Genomic DNA, 18,450 nt, shown 5'->3' with positions numbered 1-18,450 from the left:
CAGAACAAAACGGAAAGCAAAAACCAAGACAAAAGAAACCCAAACCATGACAATAATAGCCTAAAAGGCTAAAAAAAATTGATTTAGCCCTTTAAAACCAGGAAGCATCTCGTCAACTTTCAATAATGACTCTTATTTATATGTGTTCTTCAATCGTTCTCACTGTTTTCGCTGTATTCAAGAACCTTCAAACCAGAGTTTTTCATGTCAGCCATGATCATTTGGTATCAATAGCACAGATGCAGCAGAACATGCATGTGTTTTATTAACTGGGTAGAGTATTTAAAAGTACACATAAAGTAAACATAAGTAGAGTATGTACTTTAAAAGTTGAATGAAAAGGGTTCCCATGAATCGAAAAAAAGATATCTTGTAATTATTTAATTGAATCAACATCTATATTTGGGTGTTAGCCCTAATGATTATGTGTTAAGTACTTTTTACTACCTGCAAGCAGCATCATTTGTTTAAAAAAAACGTACTGCTCTGATTGCCGGTAAAAGCTATATTTGGTTTGTTTTTCCAGTTTTGGAAAGGTAATACAATCTATTGTTTATAAAAGACATGTGAGCCACTTGTAATGTTCAAAGGATTTTCTTACTCCAGTGTACACAGATAAAAAAGCTGGTTCTTATTTACACTTTTGTTTAAATGTATCTCTAAATAATCAAGTTACAATGAACTTTTGAAATAAAGGAAATGAATAAATATATTAAAACATACATTTCATCTTGTTTCAGATCAACATCCTTGACTCAAAGAGGGGAATGAATGTGGGCATTTTTCTCAAACAGTTTAAGAGGTAAGTCTTTCAGTTGGTTTCTAAGCATGTTTTCACACCTTGGATCATGTGACCCACTTCACACTTTGTATGGTTTGACGTTTGGGAGGTGAGAAGGTTCATTGTTCATTTAGTGTTAACTAGATCTGGCAAAAATCCAAACGTAAGTTTTGCTGCTGCAATCAAACCTCAGTGTGGTTCATCACAGTGTACTGTAGGTGAAACCACAGCCTGAAACTGTTTGAAAGGGATAAGGGCTATGAAGTATGTCCATAGAATGGAATTCAGACTATGAAGTACAGTATGTCTGAATCCCCCCCCCCCCCCCCCACACACACACACACACACGCTACGTAAAAACAATATAGTGTTGACTATCTAGTGTCACTACGTTTTTCTTTCAGTGGAAAATATGATGTCACCAACTTCCTGATGTAAAAACCTAAAGGACATGTCACACAGCCACTACGTGCATTTTGCGCATTTTCCGTCAAGGGTTTCGGCTGACAGGTCGAACATGAATCTGGCTTTGAGCTGTTCAAAATTTTTGGTGAGTTGAGATTTATGCAGTTTATGCATATTTTACATAGTTTATATGCAATTATTACGTACAGTTAATCTTACGCAGTTGTGCATTATTTTTGCAAGTTGCATACGCCAATTTTTGGCTTTCAACGAGTGTTGAAACGAAGGTATGTCTAACAAACTTTTTACGCATCTACCACCTATGTATAACTTGTTTTTTTCTTACTTTCTTTTTATTGCCTTTTAAACACACAGTTGAAACATACAAAAAAAGCAGAAGTAACAATAAAAATATATTTACAAAGCAAAACCAAAAAAAAGAAATAACTTGGAATGCCTCGGCTCTATAGGGTTTTTTACAACAATGTCCATGTATAAGTATTTATGACGTCGTCCATATTTTCGATATTTTTTGACAAAGATCTTCTTGAGTTCTTATCCTATAGTTTAACAATTCCATCACATGTATTTTATCTGAAAAAACCTGAAGTGGTCCTGGTTGGTAGAGTTAAATTTCAGTTTCAAAGTTTCAAAATTTAGGAAATGTCTATTTTTTTATTAATTTGCACATTTTTGTCATGAGAACCTGGAATTAAGACCTTATCATAAGTTAATCACTGGAGAATCCTAAGCTCTTCCTCTAGCCTGTATTTTCACACAACATTGAACCACAATTTTAGCGTAAATTCTGTGACCTTTTCCATTTGGCTAATTATATTCAAGGCTTCTTGTTTATATTGCCAATAAAACTATGAATTTTGCTGCCATTTATTTTGATTCTTGCAGTGTGTTTTAGGTCAAGTGTTGGAATACATTTAACAGCTTCGATAACTTTTATATCGCGTATACGGTGCACACATCATGTTAAAATGACCTAATTGGCACAGGAATCACTAATGAATTGCATATAAACAATGCAATAGTCATGCATATTTCATGTTCTACATCGATTTACGTGTTTTTTGCGTGGTTTATTTGTACTTCTTCCATAGTTTATTTATTATATATCTGTGAAGACCACGACTTTTCTCACTTTTTTTCACGTATATTCACATATGATTAAAAATGTTGGTAGTGGTTGTGTGACACGGCCTTAATCAATATAAACATTTTACAAAGAATATTTATAAATACATTGTGGTCTGAAAGTGAAACCTTGAATGGCTTGTTAAAAATAATATTTTTTCTCCCTTCAGAAATCGTTAAAACACAATACTTTGTGGTTTCAATTCACCAATCTAGTGAGCATCGATGCACACTGGTTTTTCACTGAAACTTCTGAGAAGTTTCTGGAGCACTGGATTTTGGAAACACACTACTATATAGTGCAAGAAGTGTTGAGTAGTGAAGGGACAAATAATGAAAAAGCAGGAAAATATCCCTTTTGTGAAGTAGCAGAAGGGGATTACCATGTTTATTTTTAATGTATTCTCTTCCTGGTCAGAACTTTGTTTTATTCATCACCACAACAAATGAGAAGATGTTGTCATGGTAACTCCTAGGTATTGTCCACTCTGTGTCAAATTAAAGCAAACCAAATAAAAGTGAACACTTTTTCTGAATCACATTTGAAATACAGAGCCAGCCTGGTCTGGATCTTATTTTAAGCCAAACAGTCAGCATCAAACTAAGAGCATTTGTCCTTGTAACCAAAGTGAGGTTACAAGGGCAGCAGTCGACGCTGAGACAGCTTCATCTCCACAGAAACTTCTTCCACTGCTGCTGGGAGACATCAAGGTGCTTTCAGGTCAGCAGAGAGACGTAGTTCCTGTAGCATGTTTTGGGTCTCCTCCCTGTGGGACAATCCTGGAACACCTCTCCAGAGAGCCTTCCAGAAGGCATCCCAGTGCCACTATTGGTGTGAAAGAGCAGCTCCTCCCGAGTGACTGACCTCACCTTATTCTGGGATGTTCTCCTGTTGGGTCTCAGCTTAAAGCTCATCACCATAGGTCAGATTAGGAACCTAATTTAACCAATAAATCGAGAGTACAAGCTCCACATTTCTGGAGCACCTTTGGCAGAATACAAGAAGGAACAAGATCAAACACTTTCTCCAAATCCACAAAGAACACGTTAAAACTTCCATGAACTTCCATGAACACTCAAGCACTCTGTATTAGATGTAGAGCTGATCCGCTGCACTTCTGAATCAGAGGTTCGAAATCGGCCAAATTCTTCCAGAATACTGGGTTTACTTTTTCCAAGGAAGCTGGAGTTAAAAAACTTCCTCTGATGCCCTTTCATGAAAAGAAGGAATCTATAAGTAGGCCCAGTTATGAAAAATTAAATATATGTCTTAGATCATTTAATTAAAAATACATGTTAGAAATTCTGCCTGTAAAAAGTCAAGTTCATTTGAATAAAAGACCAGAGAAGATCCCATTAAATAAAAATATATACCGTACATTTATTAGCAGGAATAATAAGGTGTTTGTTAAGACAAAAAGTCATTGAAAAAGAAAAGTTAAACCTGTTAAATGTCCAGAATCCTTGACAGGTATGGACATGACATGAGGTTAGCACAAAAGCAGGACAAAAAGGGCCCGATCTAATACTTTGCAAATCATGTTGTCAGAGCTCGAAGACTCCTTCCTTATCAGCACAGGACAGCGCTGTTTACTTTCCTCAGAGCAAACAACATAATGAAAATGATTCTGTTAGAGGAGACCAAAGTGGACATGTTGGGCTGTGATGAACTGTATTTTAGGAAACCCAGAATCAGCAGCTGCTGGGCACAATGGTGACTATTTTTGCTGCCACGTGAGTTTAGTATCTAAAATGTTGGTGCTTAGCTAACCATGAGTTCCTCTGTGTGTCTTCTAAAGACCTATTTGAGGCTACCTGGAAGGCCATGCCAATCCGTATAAGAAAAAAATGTCAAAGGAGCTCAATCATCATCCTTATCTCGTCGCAAAGAAAATACTGGGATGGGATCTGATAAGAAACGTAAATAAAAATGTTTACGGATATGAACTAATGGAAGCATAATGGGACAAAATCCTTCCACCGTAGCTTCAGGCACTTATGTCACTGATTTTTATTACTATAAACAACCTCAACAGTGAAATAACAGGGTGCCATTGACCTTCGAGTATTTTTTTTTACTGGTTCTTCTGTCTTTTTTAAAACTTTTCGCTAAACAAATGTTTTTTTTGAAACGCAGAACAAGTTCAAACATCTGATGAAGTTCAGATATCCTCCTAACTTTTCCTGATATGTAAATTAGGACAGATGTAAATCGTATCTAAAAGAAAAGAGGGGTATTTTGTTTTTTCATGTCTATTTATGGAAGGAGGAGGGATATGTTAAAGGCCATGCAGCTGACAGACAAACTGTACAACACAGAGAGAAACATTTGGAGTTCAGGTTTCTTTACAAAACTTGGAACTCCAGTCACTCTTCGTAGCTTTTCCTAGTTTCATTTTCAAGAAAGTCCTAAGTAACCTTTTTAGTTTTTAGTGTGTTTTGCGAAAGACACACGGGACGGGAATGAAGCGCAGTCGACCGCCTTTCTAAGTGTGGCAAAGGCTGTTATGGCAGAGTGCTATAAGTGTGTTCAATATCTGTTTCCATGGCAGTGTTTTTGCATGGCCCTCCACTGTATTTTACTGGCATTTGCCTGAGCCATGCCGTCCAAAGTAAACAGCAAATATGAGCAGTGACCTCACCACTTTTATTTCCTCTTTCTTCCTCCCCTTTGCACTGTCTAGTTGATAAAGACCGTGGGATTTTAACATGAGTTATCGCTGCTTCTGAGTCTAACTCATATATAAATGAGTTAGACTGCTTGTCAATAGTGTGTTTACACAGATTATTTTTGCAGCTTCTGGTGTGCTCTTGTTCTGCAGGGCTTAAGTGTTTCCTGAAAAGCTTAGCTACTCTCTCTGTTATCAGTTCATTTTATCCCTCTGCTCATTACATCATCTTTCTCATGCATATCTTTTATTTTATTCCTCCATTATACTTTTGCATAGTTTCGCTTTGATTTGTTCCATGTTTTTTTTTTTTTTTAACTTGTCCTGTCCAACAGCTAGGCAGGCAGATGAGAGCTGAGGGCCTCTTGTGTTGGACATATTTTACTTTAACAAGAGGGGTTATTAATCTTCAGACAAACCAAAGGTATGTCTGAATAAACCCCTTTTGTAGTTGAGGCCAAACTTTATTAATTTCAACCATGTTTGTAAATCTTTGGTGTTGGACCGGACGGAAAATGAAAGAAGGGAAGAAGAGAGAGGGATGTTAGAGAGGGGGGGGGGGGGGGGGGTGATAGTGAGAGGGGGGGGGGGGTAAGACCATGAAGCAGCATAGAGCAGACAGGTTTACTGGTTGTTTATCATTACGGTACGGTTCAAATGTAGTACAAAAAGGGCCGGGCCTGTTCACACACACTCAAATGTTATCAACACACCTGCTAGCTGCAAAAATGTCCACATGTCAACATGTACACAAAACAGATCACAAACATGTTCGCAAACACATACCTATGCCTTTAAACCAACTGGTGTGAAATCTTTCCTTCATTCAATCATGCAAACTATTAGTGCAAAGGTGAGCTAACACCTGTGCTCAGGTGAGTGTTTATGTTCTAATAAAATGGATGGTGGAATGTGAAAAGAAGGAGGAGGAGCGCCCAGCCATCCCCACACCCAGTCCCCCGCCGCAGCAGCAGCGGCTGCCGGAATCCCCCCAACGCCACACGGGAACAGGCAGGGAACAACCGCCCCCCGGGCGACCAAGACCGCCACCCAGGCCAGGGCCAGCAGTTCCATGTTTTATCACTTGACTGTTTCTTAAATGTCCATTTACGTTGATCTCATCATTATTCTGATTTATTCCCTGCTTGTCTCAATAATTTCAAATGCACTTTGAGCGGCCTGCTCTTAGACTGCTGCATCAACAGAACTCGACTGACAGAATGTACAGCCATGTGGAGGTTTTTTAAATCCATCCAACTTTGCTGAAGTTTTTTTTTTTTTTGAATAAATGGGCACAATCTATTAAGTGTTTATTAAGTGTCACAATTTGCCTTATAAAATGTGTGCCCCATGAAGTTAAGATTAATGATTTAATTCATAGACACAAATCATCTCTGCAGCTTTTAATTTGTACAGAAATAATTCATCTTTGGCTCATTGGTTGTGAACTTTGTGCAACTGTATTCTGTCTTCAAATAAATTTGATTTTTTTGTTTTTGCTCAAACATCTCTGTTATTGACATCAAGGCAGACAGAAGCACAGAGTTTTTGGTGCTGTTGTTAGGCTTTGAAAGCGACCACCTGTACGATTAAAGTAAACACCCTCTTTGTCTTTCAGGTCCAACGGCTCCATTGTTGAAGACATACGTCGAGGAGATGGAAAGAATTATGGAGCCGAGCTGCTCAAAGACCTGCTGAAGTTGCTGCCTGATGCTGAGGAGGTCCGTGTTTGCCCGCCTATGTAGAAAAATGAATGACAGAAGCAACCATCAAAGACAGTTCATGTGAATTAAAAAAAAAAGACGACACATCCTGCTGAGCTTCCTCTTTCTCTTCACCCTGTTTGCAGATCAAGAAGCTCCAGGCGTTTAAAGGGGATCCAGACAAGCTGACACTGGTCGACTCCTTTATGTTTCTCCTAATCCACGTTCCACGGTAAGTTCTTTTCAATAGGGATGTACTGAGTTTACATAAAATGAAAAGTGAATTCATCAGGTGAGGAGAAGAGAAAAGCCTTTTGCACAGAGACTTGTTGAACATCTGCTTAGACACAAGTAAATAAATGAACTTTCTAAACCAAATTTCTAGACAGAGCTTGTTATCCTCTCGTACACGTTCTGTTTATCGAATAGAATTGATGTGAGAGGATTTTGATGTCCTTCAGTAGACGACTTTACGCTATTAAATACAAACTGTGTATCTTTAAATTTCAACTATGAGATACATATCTAAATATCATGCCTGTGGCTCATATAATGAAAGAGTCAACCTTAAAAAAAAAAGATGAAATAAACCTTTAATTTTTATTTGCTTTGGACAAAACTCTGAGTGTAGTTTTTTTAATTATTTATTCAAGTTGAAAGGCTTTAGTACCAGGACAAATTTAGATTATAGAAAAAAAAAGTTTAATGAAATATAGCAGAATAAAACTATAAAAACATTAGCCAAACCTTATAGATAGATAGATAGATAGATAGATAGATAGATAGATAGATAGATAGATAGATAGATAGATAGATAGATAGATAGATAGATAGATAGATAGATAGATAGATAGATAGATAGATAGATAGATAGATAGATAGATAGATAGATAGATAGATAGATAGATAGATAGATAGATAGATAGATAGATAGATAGATAGATAGTTAGATAGTTAGATCGTTAGATAGATCGTTAGATAGATCGTTAGATAGATCGTTAGATAGATCGTTAGATAGATCGTTAGATAGATAGATAGTTAGATAGTTAGATCGTTAGATAGATCGTTAGATAGATCGTTAGATAGATCGTTAGATAGATAGATAGATAGATAGATAGATAGATAGATAGATAGATAGATAGATAGATAGATAGATAGATAGATAGATAGATAGATAGATAGATAGATAGATAGATAGATAGATAGATAGATAGATAGATAGATAGATAGATAGATAGATGTCTTTATTAATCCCACAATGGGGAAATTTCATTTATCTGTGGCAGCAACACGACATTCAGAAATAATCTATATAATATAACATCAATAAAGGACATCACAAATCACATTTATATTAAATAATTAAAAATATTACTAAAATTATTATGAAAAAAAAATATTATCAAAAATGAGATTCTTATTAAATAAAGAAATAAATATTAAATAGAAGAAAGTATAGTAGAGAGGTATAACAGGGACTGAAATCTTCTGAGATTGCCTCGGGGCATTAATGCCCCAGGATGAGGCATTTGCAGCCTGGCAACAGATGATGAGGGTACATTATGTGCAGTATCAGCAGACAACACAGATGAACCTGAACAACAAAAGCATTAACTTAAAGCAAGCATATATTTTCTAAAATGCAAATAAAGATATATTTGAATATATTATGCTCTTTGTTTTATTAATACAAAGGTGTAATAAATCACAGGTGATTTCAAAATTATAGTAAGAAACCATCAATGGAAAATCTCAAGGGGTTCCTTTTTTAAAAACATTGAAATCGCTAGAAGAATACGCCAGAAGGATGACGCAATTGTTTGTAAAAAAAAATCTCATAAAATAAAATAACTAGAAATATGGTGTAAACCCTCTCTGCTGTCTGTCAGGTTTGAGGTTCGAATAGAGGCCATGGTCCTCCGAGAGGAGTTCTTCCCTTGCTGTGCGGCCTTGAGCCATGACATCGATGTTGTCCGCATTGCCACCAAAGGTAACGACCCACTACTGCACAACACATTGCTGCAAAAGTAAAGATGAGTCAAATGTAAAAAAAAAAAAAAAATTGGTTATAGAAGTTTGTGCAGTTTCTTCCTTTTTTTACTCAAGCTATTCTTTAAATGTATCATTTAGTTTAAAACTCCAATTGCATATTTTTAGCTTAGTGATATGAAGCTATGAATTCACAAAATTACAACATTTTTCTCTTTTCTTGTGTTGTTGATATTTAATGATAGACTTTACTTTAATGGATACATAAAAGTCTGTATTCTCATTTCATGAAAGTACTTCCTCTAAAATAACATCTACTATTTGTGTGAATACATGAGCACATTTCACACTTGTTCAAATATAACTGTTTTTTAAAAAACATTTTCTGGTTGGTCGTTTTCCCTATAACGCAAAGCATGGGAAAATAGTATAGACATTGGGGCAATTTTATTTAATACATCCTAACTGTTTTTACCAATAGTCAAAATAGTTGAAAATAAAAATAATTGTCACTAAAAGGCTGAAGTTGCAGATAAAGCATTATAATTGCTGTCCTCCATGGCGAGGTAACTGAATCTAACTGGATTTGCGCTGATCCTCTGCAGAGCTGCTGAACTGCGAAGAGCTTCACGCCATCCTTCACTTGGTGCTGCAGGCTGGAAACATCATGAACGCCGTAAGAGTTTCAAAACATCCACTCTACACATCTGTCTTCACGTCTTTATTTTTACCTGAAAACTCAATTTATTACCTTTAAATTACCACTAAATAAATGATCAAAAAACAAAGTTGAAAAAGTAAAAAATTGTGTTGATGTCCTTTTGTTCTCAGGGTGGTTATGCAGGAAACGCTGTGGGCTTCAAGCTGTCCTCTCTTCTCTCACTGGCGGACACCAAGGCTAACAAGCCTGGGATGAACCTGCTTCATTTTGTCGCCATGGTTAGTGAAGCTTCTCCTCAGCAATTCACACCTAATGTGCAAGTTAAAATTATTTCATCTAAATCAACTTAGTAAAGTGAAGTTTAAGAAATGACAATTTTTTTTTAGCCCTCTCTTTGTTGTAGCATTACTCAGCGGTTTTTGACGTCAAGCCTGTTCTGAACACAAAAGCATTTTCCAAGAGCAAAGTATAAAAGGGGGGGCGCCGTGAATGTGGTCATTTGAGCTCCCGGAGGGTTACTGTAGTCTGACTTTTCATACTTTGCATCACAAAAAGCATTTCACCAGAGAAATTTTGTGTATGAATGGAAAACACGGAATTTATCTGTTTTATGGTTTAGTATCACTTGAGCTGAAGCATCTGCAAGCAAGAGAATCCGATTTTATGGAATTTTTTTCAAGAACAATTAAAGAAGACAAGTATTTTTATTTTTTAATATATATTAAAATGAGAATTATTCCCAACTTCCTATCCAAAACCAAAACAATCTTTAGTAGTTACATAAGAAGGGAGATACATAGATCTTTAAGTCACAGGGAAATCTTCCTTATAGGACAAAGCCTTAGAAATCCGTATCCAACATCAGGACTGAAGGGGGGGCAGGTGGACAGCAGATGGTGAAAGAAAGCTCAACAGAGCCAACACTTGCATGCCAAACAGTTACATAACTAAACAAAAATGACAGTCAGCCACTTTGCATAGGACATTTCCTGACATAAGGTGCTAAACTGCACTCTGTCTGTTCTCAGGAGGCCAAAAAGAAAGATGAGAAGCTGCTGAAGTTTACAGAGAAACTTCAGGATGTGCAGAGTGCCTCCAGGTAAACTGAGCACAAGGCTGCATTTCTGTGTGCTGTGAAATACTAAAAAATCTACATGAAGATCTCACAGAGAAGGCTTTCTAACAACTGCCAACTTGCTTTGTTACTTGGTTTGTTTGTTTTCTTTTTTCCAGTCTTTAAACTGTTTCTTTGGGGTATTTGTGCAATTTGGACTGAATCAAACATACAGCTTTCCACCAATCAACTAACAGAAGGTAGAAAGAATCTCTGGCATAGATAGTTTTATCTAAAAAGTCAGATGTTTTAGTCTGAAGTATGGAGAACTTTTGGCTCAACTTGATCCATCCATCCTTTTCCTAAACCTGCTGAATCCCTTTTAGGGTTGCTGGAGCCTATCAGCTACTGTTAGGCCAAGGCAGGTTACACACTGGGTAGATCTCTTGGTCCAAATTAAAGGGATCAAAGAAATCCAACCATTTCGTGGTAATTTGTAAAATATCAACCAACCAACCAATCTTTGATCAAATCCAAAGCTTACAGGACACTGGGTTTATGTTATGCATAGAATGGAAAAGTCCAGCCACCTTACTCTGGCTGACTTCTCTCCTAAGTGCTATAAGGTAGCACAAAAGCACATGAGGACTCTAGGGGCTCTCTAAACTTCCCAAGGTCATACGTCAAAGCATAACTCCCCCCTGACTCTCTCAGGATGCAGTCCTGTCTGGAAATCTTTGAAAACCATACAGGCACTTCAACAAAATGCTGATGTTTTCTTTAGTCCACAGTGTCCTTGATTATTATGCAACAACCCGCAGAAGTGCATGGTCCTGATTGTCTGCTGTTTTCATGTAGAGTTTCAGTGGAAAACATCGAGGTGGAGTTTTCCTCGCTTTTCCTCCGGATCAAATCCTTGGATGAGAAAGTGCGGGGAGACGAGGAGCTACTGCTGCAGCTGGAGCCCTTTCTGCAGGTGAAGGAGCTGCAAGGACATTACACTAACACACGCAGGAGGCTGAATTCAGACAGCCGTACCTTAGTGAAGCAATTGAAGAAGGTTCATGTGTGTTTAATGTCTTCCCTCAGAGCTCAGCACAGACACTGCAGGATTTAAAACGATGCATGCTGGAACTGCGTAAAGAGGGGAACGCTCTCATTGATTTCTTTTGTGAAGACAAGGACACCTTCAAGCTAGATGAGTGTTTCCGCATCTTTCAAGACTTCTGCATCAAGTTCAACAAAGCTGTTAAGGTTAGTTTGAGCTTTTAGTCTGTTTTTATTAGTGCTGTCATGCGATTAATTTTTTGTACAATAAATCATGAATTGTAAATTAATAATCCAATAAATAAATTCGATTCAAGTTAAAAGATGTTTCACCTATAAGAAGTGAAATGTCTTCTAACTTTAAAAACTAAGTCCAGCCCCTAAACCTACTACTACGATGAATTTTAATCTAACCTAAAAATTGCTGTGAAAAGCCTCATTTTAAGATATTTTGATTTAAATTTGTGGCATTGTAGCGCAGTAAAAGATCAAATTACAACTAACAAAGTGGCTTAATGAAGTTTTCCTAAAATAACAGAGATCCAACCTTTACGTTTACACCACCAAGAGGGAGTATTTTCAGTTTAATCCAAGCCTCATCTGTGCTGAAATCAGTAAAAGTTTTTATGAAAAACTACATTCTGGGGAAAAGTTGTCATTTGAGCGCACATTTCCGGATTTATGTCCATGTGTAATGTCACCCCTGACGTGCTGACGTCTGTTTTTCTTTCAGGACAATGTGGAGCGTGAGTTGAAGGAGGCAGCCAGACAGCGGCGTCTAAAGGAACTGGAGGAGAAGCGCTTTGCGTGGGCGGGGGAGGATCAGAGCGGCGTCTTCGGCCGCAGCAGCAGCGAGAGTGACATGGAAATGCTCACAAAGGAGGGTCTTGTGGACTTCTTTCAAAGGCGCTCTCAGAGTCCTTTCAACCCACTGGGACGCTCCGCTAGTGCTCGGCGCCACCGGCACACAGTAAACTCGGTACCAGATCGAGAACTCCAAGGATACCTGGAGCTGTTAGGAAGCCCGAGCAGTGCCCCGGACTTTTCCAGGTTTAACAGCCTCCCACGCTCAGGTCGACCCGTCCAGCGAAGGACGACCCCGTGGATTTTTGCGCAGGATGAGAGTCGTGAGGTGGACTCCGACAGACTTGTGACGTCTCCACATGCAGAAACCGAACCTATTTGCCCATTATCCAGGTTTTCCTCTTCTAGGCTAAAAGACAAGGAGGACTCCTACAACTACAATGACTGCTCAACCGTGTCAGAAAACAGTGTTCTCCGTCCTTCCTTTTGTGTCTTTCAAAAGCCCGCACTTTTTCCCAACCCTAACCTTTCTGGACAGATGAATGTCCGAGTGGAGAAGCATACTTTAGTTCGAGGCCCTCAAGCTTTTGATCTCACCAGTCCAAACAACAGCAGTCAGATGCACTTTGTCAACCAGAAGGATGCGGATGTAACCGACGTGGAAAATGAGAGACAATCGCCTCCCAAGACTCTGAAAGGCTTTCAGGAGGATGAAGGTGTGGAGGCCGGAGCTGATCCACAGGCAGCGTGGGAAGTCCTTTCCCCCACACAGGCTGGGGAGGAAAAGGAAGAAGAGGACTGCAGTACAGTTTCTTCAACAACCTGTGACACTCCTCTCCCACTAGACACCTCCGTGTCCAACAGGAAGCCAACGTTTTATGTAGTAGACTGCACAGAAACGGACTGCTCCATAACCCTGGATTATGATGCTAAGAGCTCTTCCCTAACGAAACAAGGACTTTATTATGGAACAGACACAGGACAGGAGACACAAAAAGATCAAAGCTCTTTGTCCTCTAATGTGGAGTCTTTGTCCCCCAGTGATCAGTCCCCTTCTGTCAACGAGCTCTCAGCGCTCCATCCTGCAGAAGCAGCGTCCGGGGCTCCTTCTGCCGCCACGGAAGACTGGGACACAGAGAGCTGCGACACAGCTGAAGGAAAGCAGGGTGTGGAAAAGGATGCACAGAGAAGCTGCAAAAAGTCTGTGCACCCCAAAAGCAACAGAGTCCCAAAGTCCAGCGGTGTGCCAGGGGTTCGAACGCTCACTGGGAGTGAGAGTCAGGGCATGCGGAAGGTGGTGCCCATCAGCAAGCTCATCAAGACCGGGAGCAGCAAGCGAGCAGAGAAGCCCGCGGCGCACGAGAGCGGAGAGCTGCGGCGGCCTCTCCGGGACCAGAGCACCCCAGCAAGAGGGCGGAGCGACAAGACCACCAGAACTCTTCGGCACTCAAGTTTGCCTCCCGAAGAGTCAAAGGCCCAGAGAGGGGGTGGGCAGATGGGCAGCAGCTCTCGATGGGCCCGTGATTCCCTGCCAAGAAAAGCCTCCATCCACAAACCGAATGCCAAACCCCTCAGAAACATCCCCAAGCCTCCACCCGAGGAAAAGATGTGCCGCTCCACCATGAGGGCTCTGGCCCAGACTCAAGCGCAGGGAGGGGCTACCTCTGAGAACAGCAGCGAGCACACACACGCCCCCAAAAGCACAGCCGACGTTCCCAGCTTTGCCAGAAAGACAGTGGCTTCGTCCTTCAGGACTAAGAAGGACCCACCCGCTGTGTCCGTCCCGTCCACACTGTCCCGCAGCCCCTCCCTGATGGGCCGACAGCCTCCTGTGAAACCCGGTCGGGTGTCCACCGCCACTCACAGCAGCGAGGAGAAGCCACAAACAACAAACCTGCGTCGGGTTCAGAGCATGAAGGCCTCCCACCGCAGTGAGACTCCACCCCCACCCACAGCGCGAGAAAGTATCCGGAAGAACAGCAGCTTCTCTGAAAGGTCGGTGCAGGGTAGAGACCTGATGTCCATCAGGGCCGCAAAGCCCGGCTGGAAGTGAAGCCACAGAGTTGGAAACTTTACTGTTAGGAGTGTAACGTCAGCCGGTGGACTTTTTTTTAAGGTTTACAATTCCTAAACTACAAGATGCAACAAACCTCAGAAAATCAAGTAAAGCATTTTTTTATCCGTAAGTAAACTGACAAACGGCATAATGGAGTGTTACCTTCTTGCCTGCGTAGCTGCTGTCTAAGCTCGTGTCCGTGACGATGTTGATCAAAACACCACCGACTCACTTCGCTGCTAATTGGCTCTCCGTCGATATTGAGATTCAGCGTCTGCTTCTTTCAGGGCTCCATATCTGTTCCGTCTCACCTTGCTGCTGTTGACGTGTGCTTTTCAGCAGCCGTCTGGTCCACCGACACCAGTTTTTTTATTTTATGCTTGATACCTCAGAATGATGGCAGTGGCCTTGTACCAGCAGAAAAAAAAGAAGCAGCTCACTGTGTTCTGCATGTTAATGTTGTGAAGAAAACCTTATCAATCAATGGAAACACACCTGCCACGCCACTTTGAAGAACCACTGACATCACTGCAATATGTAAGCTCATAAATACTGTAGAGCAATAAGTACATCCTGTACTCTATAGAAAAGAAGTGCATTCTCTTAACGTAATAGGGGTTATGTGTTTAAAAAACTCTTATCTAGTACATTAATTAATAAACACATTTGGAAAAAACAAAAGTGGGAATTTACAAAGTTTTAAACAGCAAAAAGTATCAGTTATGTGATTTTGTTCTTGAATGTCCAATCTTAATTTTTCTACTTACTGTGAAGGTTTTTATTTTGACTTTTCTCTTTTTCTGTCGTGACCTTATTGCAACTTACACAGAACCCAACTGTTAGAACTCAGCCAGACTCTGGATACAAGGAGCACCACATTAAGGTTTATTACTCTACTCACTTTTAAAAATAGAGTCACACATTGCATGTCAAAGATCCGTTTTTGTTTAACATTTGGATGATAGTTTTAAACCACCAGCAGAGGCTGTAAATTGCTTCCACACAGTCGGCTGGATTGTTGTTGCAGATCAATATTCCTTTAAATTATTGCAAATCTTCAACAAGTTGACCATTAAATGGGTAGTTTTGGTTGACTTACACATAACGCACAATAAGTTGTTGAGGATTTATTTAACTGTTTTAGGAGCAAATGTTCCATAGGAAAAAGAGCAAACTAGCCTCGAGTTAGGCAGCATCAGCAGGCATCCAGGTTTGTAGGGACGACCAACTAGAATCCAGATGAGAATTCATGATGTGCTCCTGGACTTTGAGAAAAAAGAGGACTCCATATTCAGAAATTCCTACATTCATGGCATTAATACTGCACAACCAGGATAAAAATTCTTAAACCATTAGGAGTTATTTTAAGCTAAATAATTTGCCAGTAGGGTAAGTAAAATGGTCTTACCATCTTATATTAAGGAAAAAACGTCTAGCCACTAAGATATGTTTTCTCAAACTATGATTATTTTGCCTCTGAAAAACTTTATTGATGAGATTATTTTTTTGCAAGACACAAAATAAGACACATTTTCCTAAAATAAGAATCTTTTAACTTTCTTAAGATTCAGTTTTTGCAGTGTAGGAGTGGAGAAAAGTCCTCTAACCATCTTGTAGTTAAATATCAAAACCATCCAAACATTTCTCTGACTACTTCTGTGAGGCAAAATTCTGCAATGACGCAACACAAAGTGCTTTCCCCCCATAAAAACTGTATTTAAATCAATAAAATAATATAGAATATCAAAGGAGACAAGAACTAGAGACAACCGCAATTCTGTTTCTTGGAAAAATCTCAAAATAGATGCAAATACGTAAAAAGACTTGAATAAAAACAACAATAATACTCATTTTTAAATAAAAATAAAATAAATATATAAGTAAAAGCAGACTTGAAAGTGGATAAAAATACCATGAAATAGAATAATTTAAGAAAAATGTATAAAAAATGTACCCTTATTGTGAAAAAAAAAAAAAGATGTACATTTAAACAGGTAAGTGTCTAAACAGGATGGACCTAAAGCACTTAACTAGTTTATAGAATGTTGTGGAAAACCAGACCATCAATAATCAATTCTGTGTGTAATCAAAGCATAAATTCACGTTTTTAAAGTAAACATATTCATATGAATCCAAATCTTAATTTCTGAGTTCAGACTAAAAGCCTTTGACCCCAAGGACAGAAATGCTTTAAAAGAAAGACTTTTGACTTTTTTTTTTCTAAAGCAGTTCAGGATTCTGGGTTCAGGCAGAACTTCTTTACCTCCTACTTAGCGTTCTGTAAGGAGTTCACTTCAGTTTATTTTTTTCACACACTTCTGCCTTTCTAAGAGTTGTTCAGTTTGTGACAACCATATCACATCAGTGCATTAGCTGTAATCCCAGCGTAGCTCATCTATCAGGGTCAAACCCTTTTTGATAAGACAAAGCCTTTCGTACATTCCACTGCATCTAACTGTGACAGGGACTCACGTTTCTTTCATTTTCTTCACTTACAAAAATGAAGAGTACCGGTAACATACTAGCAGTGCTGCCATTCTCTGCATGTATTCCTGATCCATATACAGTAATGCAAAGGAAAGTCTGTTTTCTTAAATCCAGGACTGAAATGTTTAAACTTCAGGAAAAACTTTTCCTGATTTCATGAATCTTTTTGTAAAACTACTGATTTAAAAGTATTTGTCACTTTCTGTGCAGCAGTTTTTCCAGCTTTACAGTTAAGATCCACTTGTTTCAATTTAAAAGGAATTGAAATTGTTTTTGAACCTTTAAACTGCAGGAGGGCGCAAAGTGTGTGTTCAGCCTAAAAAATGTGAATTTGTCGTTCAGATGGCTAAAAATGTCTCCATTTGAGGTTTATTGGATTGAATTAACCTTCTAAATTAACCTGGATTACAGATTGAATAAATTTTGGAGACAACTCGTGCTACATTTCTATCCAATTGTAGTGCCTGCATTCATCTTTGTGCGTCATAAAGTACCTCCTGCAGCCTTTCCCTTTAACAGGGTAGACGCCACAATAGATGCCCTTTCCATCGCATTTCAGTGGCTTACTTACAACGGCAGGGCTGCTTTGGAATTCGTCTTCTTTCATGTCCACCACCCTTCCATGCCAGTGCACGGTTACTGTAGTAACCCCCCAAGTTTTTTACCCCAACTAACAGCCCCACAAACTTTAAAGGTCACAAAGTGTTCTCACTTCAAAGGGCATCATGTATTCCTAGTGTTTTAACTCCTCACAGGATTTGATCATTGTTAAAGACAATGCGCAGCAATGCTGTGCTGCTAGGAATAATCGTTACTCAGTGCATAATTTGAATTTAAAAGGTAATTTTGGTGAAGTTTACTCTGAAATACTCATCTGTAATGTGACCATGGATGCATCTTCGGTTTCATGGATTGAGACCAGCAGGTGTGTGACTCTGCTGCAGACTGATCATAAGACAGAATGGCAGCACGTTACAGCTGCACTTCCTGTTTCTGATGATGACACTAAAGAAACGAATAAAACCACATGTTGCTGTGGACTGAAAATGTGTCTTTGATTCATTTTTCTTACTTATTTAACACATTCTGAAAATTAGAAGATTGTCATTTCAGTTTAGATTTCTTAAAGCTGTTCATGGTTACTTGACAGCAGAACAATTTGCCGTATTGAGTTTGATTACTGAAAGAAAGCGTTTTGGTGATTTGTGAATTTGAATACAATTCAGCCAGGACTCCATTGAAAAAGAGATTCTTAATCTCAATGGGACAATATCTGGGTAAATAAAGGTTAAGAAGAAGAAGTAGAATTTACACTATGAAAATATTTGGACAGTAATTTTGACCACACCAAATATAGGTTGTTTTGGGGGGGTTTATTTCCAAAAAATAGTTGAAACAAAATGCATTATTGTCTAAATTCCACCTAAATTCTGCCAGTTTACATAATAATAAAACAGTAATATTCTGGACAGTTGTACTTTAACCCTCTCCAGAGCTACTGGTGTGTGGATTATTGGATTATCTATGCATTAGATTAGATAAGTGTGAATTGCTGAAGCTAATTATTACGTTACTGATTTTTTGAATAACAAATTTTTTAAATAACAAACTGTGTTACTAAATTAGAAAGGAAGAACCAAACCTGTTT

At 38.9% G+C, this 18,450-nt stretch overlaps 1 protein-coding gene across 1 annotated transcript in view; it reads left to right on the top strand.

Annotated features, from left to right (window-relative positions):
• The window catches only part of LOC101171467 (FH2 domain-containing protein 1), a 39,244-nt gene extending 21,395 nt beyond the window's left edge, over nt 1-17,849 (top strand). Inside the window, exons 3-12 of the mRNA XM_023954104.2 lie at nt 741-802; nt 6,620-6,722; nt 6,851-6,936; nt 8,594-8,694; nt 9,299-9,369; nt 9,525-9,632; nt 10,383-10,453; nt 11,267-11,384; nt 11,498-11,662; nt 12,189-17,849. Of these exons, the coding sequence (XP_023809872.2) occupies nt 741-802; nt 6,620-6,722; nt 6,851-6,936; nt 8,594-8,694; nt 9,299-9,369; nt 9,525-9,632; nt 10,383-10,453; nt 11,267-11,384; nt 11,498-11,662; nt 12,189-14,312 (3,009 nt within the window). The 3' untranslated portion in view covers nt 14,313-17,849. The remainder of the gene's footprint in view (nt 1-740; nt 803-6,619; nt 6,723-6,850; nt 6,937-8,593; nt 8,695-9,298; nt 9,370-9,524; nt 9,633-10,382; nt 10,454-11,266; nt 11,385-11,497; nt 11,663-12,188) is intronic.
• Nucleotides 17,850-18,450: the final 601 nt, after the last annotated feature.

Source organism: Oryzias latipes (assembly GCF_053564925.1).
Source record: "Oryzias latipes strain Hd-rR chromosome 1 unlocalized genomic scaffold, Olatipes_Hd-rR_3.1 chr1_Y".
Lineage (NCBI taxonomy): Eukaryota > Metazoa > Chordata > Actinopteri > Beloniformes > Adrianichthyidae > Oryzias > Oryzias latipes.
Note: the sequence above shows the minus strand (reverse complement) of the source record. Positions and strands in the feature narration are given on the sequence as shown.